General features: G+C 37.7%; 1 protein-coding gene across 1 annotated transcript; it reads right to left on the bottom strand.

Moving 5' to 3' along the window:
- Window positions 1-8,961: 8,961 nt before the first annotated feature.
- LOC149142294 (heat shock cognate 70 kDa protein 1-like) lies at window positions 8,962-9,544 on the bottom strand. Its single transcript, XM_089451445.1, has one exon. It carries the CDS (start codon window positions 9,430-9,432, stop codon window positions 8,962-8,964), a length of 471 nt encoding a protein of 156 aa, XP_089307571.1. The 5' UTR covers window positions 9,433-9,544.
- Window positions 9,545-12,382: the final 2,838 nt, after the last annotated feature.

Genomic DNA, 12,382 nt, shown 5'->3' with positions numbered 1-12,382 from the left:
CCCTTGAGGTGGTTGATAACCTTGACCAGGGTATTGACCCGTAGGTTGATAACCTTGAGGTAAATACGAATACTGGGGTTGACCTTGACCTTGAGGTTGGTATCCTTGAGGTTGATACCCTTGGGGTTGATACCCTTGGGGTTGCCATCCTTGAGGTTGCCATCCTTGAGGTTGATACTGATACTGAGGTTGACTTTGGGGTACATATTGAGGCTGGGGTTGATACCCTTGGGGTTGATACCCTTGAGGTTGCCCCCCAGTCACAAATGAAGTACCTTGAGGTTGCCCCCCAGGCATTAACGAAGGTTGCCCCCCAGGCGGTAATTGGCCACCTTGAGGTTGGTTAATGGGAGTTGAACCTGACATCATATAAACTTCACCTATACTCAATGGTACATTACCACTGTTTCCAACTAATAACCCATGATCAACAGGTTGAGGAGATGCTCCCGCAAAGGTACCAGAAAGTGATTGATACCCAGTAGGAACAGAAGGACCGCCATGTAAAAATGATTCAGGACTTGGTGAAAACACAGATGACTGACCAGACATATTTACAGGAGAATGAATTCCTCTAGGTGGAACCGGAGTACGAGGTGTAGAAAAACCTACTGAGTTGTCTAAAAAATTGGTTAATGCAAGGTACCAAGATTCACTTCTAGGAGGACTGTAAAAGATGGATTCACGCTCCCTTAGATCAAGGGTAATTAGATCTTCAGAATCAGAAACGCCTATTTCTTCCTCTGGAACAAGTTCTTCTATAGCAATTAATCCAACAGGAAGATTTTCGGTGATAATTCTTTCTATTCTTGGTGAATCAGGAACACTAGGAGTTGGAGTAACAGGTTCTGAAATTTCAGGTTCTTCGCCTGTTTCACTGGCAGATGAAAAACTACCAGCAAGCTCGGAAACTGTAACAGCTTCGGGATTGTAACCTGTTTCTAATCTTTGGTAATCTGGATGGACTACCAAGGAAGATTCTCCTTCTTCAGGTGATCCTACTCTACTGCCACTAGGAGGAGTTACAAGGACCTTTAACCCTTCTAAATTACTGGGGTCGTCTCGAGGAGGTGAACCCCTAAGTTCACGGGATCTTCTCAACAATTCGGCCACAGAAACAACTTCAGGAGACTGGCCCGCAATGCGACGGGACCTTCTCGGTAATTCCGCCACAATTAAAGATTTTAACTACAACACACGAAATCAAAGTAAAAAATTTCAAATCAAACCACCTAAAGTCTTCTAAAGAACCAATCAAATTTGAAGCACACGCCTAAATAATCTAGAGCGTCAAACCACACACAAACAGTAGTCTTCCGGACCAAAAGCGCTAGTTGGTGATTAGGCCCAACCTCGCAGGATTCAGTACAGAAATAGTGGGTGGAACAGTTACCCCGGCAACCTGCTTAATGAATAGACTGGACCAAGTTCCTCCACTTTAACCGTCTCGAAGTGAAGCGAACCCCCCAGAAAATCCAAGTGAGTATAACCGACGTCTGCTCCAGGTACAGTGGGACCTTCCCTCCACCGTCACCTTGGGTAGAATCCTAGATATTATGGCCACTAAGGTTACCAATCACAACAATTACACCTGGGGGAACAGTCTAAACTCCGACAGCACGCAAGGGCAGAGTAGCAAGCTCCAATCCCCTTACCGGCTCCTTGACAACAATCCAAGGTTTACCGATAAGTGACCCCTGGCTCCTCGACAATGGTTAATCCGAGGTTTACCGTTTGTAATACGTACTGCCTGGCGTCGTTCCCAACGAGGGAGGAATGATCCCCTCACTGGTTCGGACACGAGCTCGTGTTTCTCCTTTAAGAGGAGCTTTCCCAGAATGTAACTGAAACAATTGGATTTGTTCTACTCAAGATAGACTATCTGTTTGGTTTTGTAGTCTTGGAGAGTTAAGTACTCACCTACTCCAAGACCCTAGCCTAAGCTATGTTGGTGCTTCAGAGCCCTAGAAAAATAAAGATTACTAGATTGATTTTAATTTAAGCGTTACTTTTAAGGTTGTTTCTTAAGTCAAAAGGTGATGGAAGTGAAACTAGTGGTGTGTTGACTCGACTCGAAACCACTACAAAATGCACCTAAAATGATTTATCCACTACTTTACTTTTTCGATGAATTGCTTAACTAAAAAGTTGAGAGAATGCAATCTTTATAAAAGCAACTTCTTAATTGAAGACAATCAAAGAAACAATTCGTTTTTCTTTTCCAAGCATAAAAACATAACTTCTCTTTACATGCACGAAAAAACTCTTTTCTTCTTTTGAAAACAAAAAGCTACTTGAAACAAGACTTTTTAAGAAGATGTTTTTGTATTTTTCTTTTAATAAAGCAAGTAAATCTAATATAACCAAAAATCAATCTTAACAACTCTTAAAATCTATGAAAATGCACTCATAAGCAAACTAAAAGCAAATTTACTCTAAGCAATCTTAACGAGGCCAAAACTAACAATGATTATTTCTAAGGTGTTTTACTTGATCACAATCAAATCAAGGACTAGCTTATTGCAGAACCAAAAACTAGTCAAAACAAAATTCTAATCTTTTTGTCCTTTTTGAAAATGGAAATCAATACTTTAAAAACAAGCAATTCGAAATTTGACCCAAAACAACTCAAATGACAAGTTGCTCAAACAAGGAGACTTTACGACAGGCTCAACTTCTAAGAAGGTTGACCAAACCAGAGATATCTAAGGCTGGACAACTTTCTACTATCAAAGTCACTACAAAGCCTTTCCAAAAATCAAACCCTAGGTCTAAACTTCGTTGAAAACCACTAAAACACTCAAAGCTCACAAAACTAGTTCAGGTGAGAATTCTTGACAGGGTACTAAAGGATCTGGGCAGAAAACACTAAGAAAAAACAAAATCTAAAAGTAATTTAAAGCAAAAATGGAATTTTCTTAACTTTTACAGGAAGACGCAGGCACCCGTTGTCACAGGTGCGGCCCCGCACTGTGCAGTCGACAACAGCGCGTCCAAGGACGCACTGTGCAGCACACAGAGACTGCGTCCTTCTGGAAAAAGGAAGAAAAACTAAAGCCAACTAAATCTAAAGCTAAGCCACCCAAATACTAATTCTCACAGTCAAAAACCAGAAAATAAAAATGATTTTCTCAAAGCAAAGTTCATATAAAGGAAAAGACTCTCTCATTAATGGATTCCCCAGCGGAGTCGCCAATTTGTCACACGGAATCTGTCAAGGGTGCGGACACGACTGACCTTCCTAGAAGTCTAAGACATTCTAATGACAAACAAGACAAAATGGAGTGATCTTTCTCTAAATACACCTTTTACAACATGAAAACTACAAGTGTTTAGGCTTACCTTATTCCAAAACGCTGTTGTTGAAGTCCGTTCTTGACGATCCGGATGAGCTCTCCTTCAAGTCAATTCCTGCAACCACAAACAATCAAACAATTACCAAGCACTTGCATTTCATATAATAAAACATATATTCAACATGCAGACCAAGGAACACATGAAATAACTCATTAACACAAGCTATTGAGAAAAATAAACCAGTTTGTATTAATAACGAAACAAAGAAACTCTTACAACCTGGCCTTGGTGTTGTGCAAGTTCCTCCCAGGGTCCATCAAGGGTTTTCCTCTACTTTGACAAAGCTCACCCTCTCCCAAGTAGAATCAAGTGAAGACAATCTCTCCTCACAAAGGCTCTAATGGAAGACCTAAATCCTGCAGCATTTACCCAAAGAAAATGTATAGCTCCAACCTCTCTTCCATTTGGCTCAATGCCTTTATTTATAGTGCTGTAAAGAGGTTATTCAGGTCCACTATCAATGGGATCATCCCCCTCTATGGGTGGGATAGCTCCCTTATTGATGGGATAAGTTCCCCCTTAATAGAGATACATGAACCAACTGGAGGCGCATCCATTTCATCAAACCGACCTCTAGAATGTTCTAGAAGTAACCACAAGTAACTTTTTCAAGATAAAACTCGCGCATTTTGCCTTTTACAGAGGGACGCACCTGTCCCTTAACATACAGAGCGTCCATGGACGCAGATTTTGTGAACATGGTCAGCGTCCCCGCAGGTAAGGCTAGAGAGAACCTGCGACCCCAGAGATAAACATGATTTTTACAAGACTTTCTCTCTTCTTTGAGTTTGAGATGGATAACAGAGGCATGAGACTTGCCTAAGAGGGTAGCATGACTGTTGATTTGAGCCATACTAACTGTAAGTAGTCAAGGTGACATTTTTTAGTGTAACAAGCCCCAAGGCTTCCCTAAAAACCTTTTTATCTAAAATCTTTGAAAACCCCAACTTTCTTCCTTGAATACACAAGAACCAAGGATGGAAGCTCTTGTCGCCCTAAATGTCACACCAATCACTACTCCCCACAGGGATTTGGACCACCTTCCCTTGGCCGATAAAGATTTTCAAATCAAGGAACTTACTTTTGATGAAACCCCCTTGAAGCTATACTACAAGTATCGGGACAATTATTTGAACAATGCTGATAAAATAGGTCTTTGGGAATCAAACCTACCTAAATATCAATTCCCCACTGTCCATATTTTCCCAGATATTGTCAACCAATGCCATGCAAACTACGACCCCAACAGGAGAGTTGTAATGTTCCCTGACAAAAAAGTCTTTTTCACCATTACAGTTGAGTCTAAAAATGAAATGTTGCAATTACAGCCTGGCTGGGACCTCACTCCCCTTTCCATTGTTGATTTACTTGAAAACTCCTCATGGCTATCTAGTTCTAAAATTAACCAAGTCAGTGAGAATTTCATTGAAGAACAATACAAATCAAAAGACCCCCCTCCTTACATGTCATGTGCCTTTATTGGTTTGGGCAGGGATATTGTCACCATGTTTGTTTGAATTATGGGTTTCACCACTAGTCAATATGTAGATGAAATGACCTTTGCCTACATGACTATTTTCCCCCTAGAAAACCTCCCGCTGCCAAATTTGACTATGCTACATTCATTGCTAATAAGATGTGTCTAGTCAATTTAACGTCTTAAATTTCTGTACATAAATTATCAATCCGGGTATCGTAAACTGATGAAGTGTGGTGCACTATATGTGCTTAGTTAACATTTCTCTTACTTCGTTGTTTTATAGTTTATGTTGTTTTTGGGGTTTTGTTCTAACATGCAATAATCAAATAATGAGAGAATGACTATGAGACCCAGTATCCTTGCTGCTTCAGCAAAAGGACAAGATGATTCTATCACGTCATTAGTTCATTAAAAGGCTATGTGCATCACTAATCTACAATCAACTTGAAAGCAATTTATGTACAATAATATACATGTTAAAAAGAAAATAAAATGCAGTAATTCAAACTGTACATTAATATACATGAAAATCAAAAAAAGAAATACAAGAAAATAAAGTAAAGACATCTGTACATTAATATACATGAAATAAGAAAAAGAAATGCAAGAAATTAAAGTGACAACTATACAAGGCAGGGGCCCCCTACCACCTATGAAATCAAATGCTTAAAGGAAAATAAAGACATCAAATAAAGGACTAATGACATTGGCCCAGTATCTCTGTTGCTGATTTAAAATGAAAATGAAATGTGAAATCTAAGTGACACTACATAAAGGAGACAAATCACACTACTTTAACCTTTTCTTAACCTTTTTGCCTTTCAGCTAGTTATGAACAAGTCAGCAATGTGAGTCTTAAAGCAAACTAAACCAAGCTGTACTAAGTGATATTTTGGTTCCAATAAAGTTATTTGATTATGGAAAAAGAACCATCAATAGATGAACAACTTGATATCTAATTAAAGAAATGATACTAATGAAAATCAAACTACAGAAAAATAAAGGTCAGCAACATAGACAAGATGATCACACATGCCACTAGTCATGAAATCAAAGTAAAATTAAACACACTTGCATGAATTGAAAAATCTAATCTACCTTACATTCTACAAAGCAATATTTACAAAATGAAATCTACTCTACTTACATCCTAATATGCTCCATGACATCTACTTCACATCTCCTTCCATGTTGAGAACGTCAAAGCTTTATTCAATTTCTTCAAAAGTGCAAAGTACAACAAAGCTCTCCAAAGCTTTCAAAAGCCATGGGACTAACAAGCTAAAAGGACTAAGAAAAGACTAAAAGGAAAGACTAGCAAATGAAGGAGAGAGATCTCCTATTTATACAAAAAGATGAGAGCCATCTCATTAATGATAATCCATGAATCTCTCCCTCTACCTCTAGAGTCCTAATCAAAATAGGAACTGATAAGACACATGTCTTCTTAGAGTTACAATACAATTAGGAGATGTGACACATATCCTCATGATCCCATGATTCTTTCCAACCAAATTCGAATTTGGCCGTAGAGTGCCACATAAGGGTCTTCTAGAAGTCTCCTTTCAACCTACACATGTCAACAATCTCAACCCATTTGTTAGGTATAAGCATATGCACATTATTTTCTAATGTTTAACCACAAATTCACTTAAAAGGCTTAGAAATAATAAATATTGGAAAAACATAAAGGTGGCCCAATGATAATGAAAGTGGGATGAATGTGGTGACATAGTAGTGAAATGGAGGTGAAATGGAGGTGATATAATGGACAAAACAATGAAAGTGTAATGGAAATGAATGACATTTTCAAGGCTCAACATACCCCCCAACTGAAGCTATTGCATGTCCTCATGCAATATATATTACATTGACTCTTTTGATCCTTGAGCTTTGGCTTAACTTTGCATGATATCATTTGATAACTTCATATTTCTGCAAAGTGTTTTACTTGAATTGCAACATGGTTGGTTCTTGTATTACAACCATTTTTTTTGTTGCCTTCTATTTTGATCTTTGAACTTTGCATAATGATATTTTGATTATTGTTGCAAAGTATATCTTTATTGGATTACATGATGGTTGGTTCTTGTGTGACAACCATGATTTTGTTTGTATCCAATTTATCATTTAAGCATTTTTTCAAAAGCCATTGTATGCTCATAATAGCAATGTAATAATTAATATATGTTGGAAGTATGTGAGCTCCTGAATATGATATGGACATGGAAAGATATGAATATGAATGTATTCCCCCCCCCCCCCCCAACTGATGGTATTGGAAATTTTATGAAATGAGGAAGAGGAATGTTTTTCCAACAATTATCATTCTAGCTTTTTATGGAATTCTATGGTTAAAAGTTAGAAAATGTCGTACCTTCACTTACCCTTTGGAATGGATGAGTTGTATGTGTGGTGGTTGAAAACTTCTGATCATATTCTTCTTCAAGTGCCTGATCAAGAGGAGTCATGGATAGAGAGATAAGATGGCTTTTTATTGCTTCTACTAAAACTTGCTGAATCTGCTCCAAAATGCTGAAAATAATAGTCTTCATGTCTTCAAAACTCATTGGCACAATTCCTACTATGTGAAAAGATGTTCTGATGTCGAACATAGTAGGAAATTGTTGGCTTAGTGGCCATTAATGGATGCCACTAGTCAACACGAGAACTCTCACCATTGATGACAATGAGAGTCAAGATGCCCAAACACATCTTGCTAGGTACGAATGAATTTGCTGATGTCGAGTCACCTAGAAGATCTAACGAACAAGGGACATTAATGTATTCCCATTGTTTGTCAGCATGAGGACTTGCCATTAAGGCATGCAAGCCTCAAGGTGTCTTTACAAAGAACATAGACTCAAAGGACTATGGACTCAATAATTTGCATTGAAGCAGGGCTTATTTGCGGAATGAAAATGACAAGGAATGGAAAATGAAAATGGAAAATGACAATGGAGAACAGAAATGGCAATGGCAATAAGCATGTGAATGAGCCTCTTGCTTTTATTTGTGGGTTATGAATGGACAAAAAGAGATGGAAAGTGTATGTGAATGTAAATGAAAATATGGAGTGGAATGAGGTGAATGGTTTATTATGAAGTATGAATGTGATGGATGGATGTGATGGAGACAATAGTATCTGAAATCTTTTCAAGTGTTTGGATCTGATTTTACATCAGCATCTTTCCTCTTTGTTGCTGATCATCCTCTTATGAAACAAATTGGTCTCTTAGAGAGACACCATTCTCTTGTAGTCATTTGTCCTTCCTCCTAAAACCTGCAAAAAAACTAATACTTCTTCTGCAATGGAATGTAAGATTATCAAAGGAGAGAGGTGATCAGTCTCTCTAGTTATGATATTTACACACAAAACTAAGAATTTGTATTAATGAAACAAGTTCTCAAAGAAAAAATCAAAATAATTTATACCTGCTTTGGAATTGGTGTCCAAGTTGAATGTTGCTTCTTTTCAGCAATTTATTTCATTATTTGCCATTTCAAACTCTAATGATATATTTCTCATTGTATAGATCTTGTTGAGATCTTTCCAATGGTACTTAAATCATCAAAATCTGATTTTGTATGAGAAAGATAGGCTGATTTGAACAATGAGGTTTTTCTGGCTGTGGAATTGGGGAACAGCTCTGTAGCTAAAAATCTTGAATAAAAAGTTAGCCATTCATCTTTCATTATCAGTCTAAAATTAATCAATACCTTCAGAAAAGTGAGAAAATAAATTGTTCATTTCATTGATTCAAAATTATTATTTTTTCTTGACATGCAGCGACTTAGTGTGGCGACTTTGAGATAACATACATTTTGACTTACCTTTGACCGGGGTCTTTTTCATCAAATTTGACCGAATGAATAGGACACCATCCATGTACTAACATTTCCCTAGCTACCCATGTGACTTGTTTTGCTTGAGGACACCTGCAACCTAGAGTTTAACAAAACAGCTGCGGAATCTGGGATTGGCTGCGGAAACGCTGTATTGGCTGTGGAAAGTGCAGAGTGTAGAAAGTACTGTGAAATGGAGTGGCTGTGTGCGTGGAAGAGAAAAAAAATGTGGAGGAGTGAAGGCTGTAACAAATTGCTGTCCAACCTCAATAGATTCTTCATATCCAACAAGATCTTGCAATCATTCCAAAACTTGTGATGACTCTGTTTACAAGATCTGGTTTCAACATGCATATAAACATTGTCTTCTGGCTATAGGCTCTAGCCCCTCCCTGGATATCTTTGCATATGATCCTCAACATATTTAAGCCAGCAATGAGACCAGCATCCTTGGTCGCCTGCCTCTGCGAGTCATTGAAATAGGCAGGAACAGTAACCACAGCATTCTTTACAGCCTGACCAAGAAAAGCCTCTGCAATCTCCCTCATCTTGGAAAGGACCATAGACGAAATTTCTTCAGGAGAGAATTGCTTCTTCTCGCCCTTGTAGCTGACCTCAATCATAGGCTTATCCCCAGGGCCAGATAATACCTTAAAAGGCCAGAGCTTCATGTCGTTTTTCACAGGGGCATCGCTGAAGCGCCTGTCGATCAATCTTTTAGCATCAAAGACCGTGTTCTGAGGATTCATGGCCACTTGATTCTTGGCAGCGTCCCCAATTAGATGCTCCGTATCAGTAAAAGCAACATAGGAAGGAGTCGTTCTGTTACCTTGATCATTGGGAATTATTTCCACACGGTCGTGGTGCCAAACACCCACGCAACTGTAGGTTGTTCCCAGATCAGATGACTGTGTACACAGCTCATCAAACGGTTGCGGATATTATGGTCACAACGAATAAGACTATAATTAGGCTTGAACAACAGCACATAGATGACTCCTATTTGGATTTCTCCTCCTCAGACACGCGGAGTTAATTAATTAATTATCAGACTATCAGTTAATAACTCAACTCCAGTTTTTTTTCACACGGCAGCAAGAAAGAGGCTCCAAAGAGCCGAATATTTCTCCCAGACCGCCATGAATTTCCTCAAATGGTTTCTGGGTTATCTAATTAACCCACCTCGCAAAAGAACCCATGTTTTAGTTTTTTGAAATTCGTCTCCATCTGGGCAAATTGAACATTTGAAGTTTGACATTTTTTTAGCTGTTTACGTTTTTCTGAGTTATCAATTTTTACTGTTCTGAATTGTTGCATTCGGCCTTTGAAATGGTGGTTTTATTTGCTGAACCTCACGTCATGCAGCACTATCGACATCAAAAGTCCAAACATTCCACTACCAACGACAATTGACAATTCTGTTTCCATGTTAAAACAGAGCATCCACAATCACGCCTTCAAGGATATCTCTTAGGCTTCATTATTTGAATTATGTGGAATATTCTGTACAGAACCATTCCGAATTCCATTTGCTGAGAAGGTGGATATATGTTGCGTTGACAAAACTGGCATTCTTACAACAGATGACATGGAATTTCGAGGAATTATTGGTCTTGATGGCAGTTTGAATTTAGAAACAGACATGAATAATGTGCCAGAGCGTACTTTGGAAGTTTTGTCTGTGTGCCATGCTCTGGTGTTTGTGAATAACAAACTGGTTGGTGACCCTCTAGAAAAGGCAGTACTCAAAGGAATTGATTGGATATATTCTTCTGATGAAAAAGCAATGCCTCGGAAGGGTAATGGACAACCTGTGCAGATATTGCAAAGGCATCATTTTGCATCTCACTTGAAACGAATGGCTATTGTAACACGAATTCAAGAAGAATTGTTTTCTTTTGTAATGATCATTTTCTGCTAATTTTTGTCTACCAAAAAACACATGTATAGGGATAAACAGTATGCAATGTTGTTGCATACCGCTGCTCTCTCTCTAATTTTAGAGCCTACACAGAGATGAAATTGATTTGATGCTACTGTTTGCAAGAGACATGAAAAAAACTAAAGGGAACGTAATGCTTTTGCAGGTTCGTTTTAAGGCCAAAGCTTGATCAGGGAGGCAGATTTTCTATTGAAGCCACAACGAAAACTAGGAATGGAGATAGCCATAGATTGTTCTTCTTTCTTTCTTCTCTCTGAAATTGTAAAATTTTATAAAAAGGATTGATGATTTTCAATTTCAGGCAGCAAATACTTCAAGAAAAACATGCTAAAAACAAGACTTTGACTGAGGTCCTAGGCTGGTTTTTCATCGATCTGAGCTGGGTGACTAGGATAGGATCCATGTTGGGACAATTCTGGAGATGCCCATGTGGTCGGTTTTTTTATTGGATGCCTGTAACCTGCTAAACCTTGAAACAGCTGCGGAATTCACAGCTAGCTGCGGAATCAGGGCAGTTTCTGTAGCTAAGTTGCAAAACCTTTTTTGAACAGGATACAGTGTTTTGAACACCACTACAAAGCATAACCAGACAAGTTTAGACAATTTGAACCTATCAAAGCAGTTGAGTTTCATTTTTTCATCAATTTTTTTTTTTTTTTTTTATTGAATCAATTGAAATGTTGAAGTTTATTTTGTCTCCTATATTTTTTCTTAACAATTCTTTTTCTGATCCTCCAGATCACACAAAGTGCAGGAGGAGAGCATACTCAAGAATTATTATTATTATTATTATTTTTACTTAACAATCCTTTTTCTGATCCTCTAGATCACACAAAGTGCAAGAGGAGAGCATACTCAAGAATTGTTAATTTTTTTTTTCAGATGTAAGAAATAAGGTCTCCTAATTACACTTCCCCAGCAATGGCGCCAAAATGTCTAGTCAATTTAACGTCTTAAATTGCTCTACATAAATTATCAATCCGGGTATCGTAAACTGATGAAGTGTGGTGCACTATATGTGCTTAGTTAACCTTTCTCTTACTTCGTTGTTTTATAGTTTATGTTGTTTTTGGGGTTTTGTTCTAACATGCAATAATCAAATAATGAGAGAATGACTATGAGACCCAGTATCCTTGCTGCTTCAGCAAAAGGACAAGATGATTCTATCACGTCATTAGTTCATTAAAAGGCTATGTGCATCACTAATCTACAATCAACTTGAAAGCAATTTATGTACAATAATATACATGTTAAAAAGAAAATAAAATGCAGTAATTCAAACTGTACATTAATATACATGAAAATCAGAAAAAGAAATACAAGAAAATAAAGTAAAGACATCTGTACATTAATATACATGAAATAAGAAAAAGAAATGCAAGAAATTAAAGTGACAACTATACAAGGCAGGGGCCCCCTACCACCTATGAAATCAAATGCTTAAAGGAAAATAAAGACATCAAATAAAGGACTAATGACATTGGCCCAATATCTCTGTTGCTGATTTAAAATGAAAATGAAATGTGAAATCTAAGTGACGCTACATAAAGGAGACAAATCACACTACTTTAACCTTTTCTTAACCTTTTTGCCTTTCAGCTAGTTGTAAACAAGTCATCAATGTGAGTCTTAAAGCAAACTAAACCAAGCTATACTAAGTGATATTTTGGTTCCAATAAAGTTATTTGATTATGGAAAAAGAACCATCAATAGATGAACAACTTGATATCTAATTAAAGAAATGATACTAATGAAAA

The sequence above is a fragment of the Pinus tabuliformis genome, chromosome X (assembly GCF_031772625.1).
Source record: "Pinus tabuliformis cultivar Carrire ecotype Pingquan chromosome X, CPIR1, whole genome shotgun sequence".
NCBI lineage: Eukaryota > Viridiplantae > Streptophyta > Pinopsida > Pinales > Pinaceae > Pinus > Pinus tabuliformis.
Note: the sequence above shows the minus strand (reverse complement) of the source record. Positions and strands in the feature narration are given on the sequence as shown.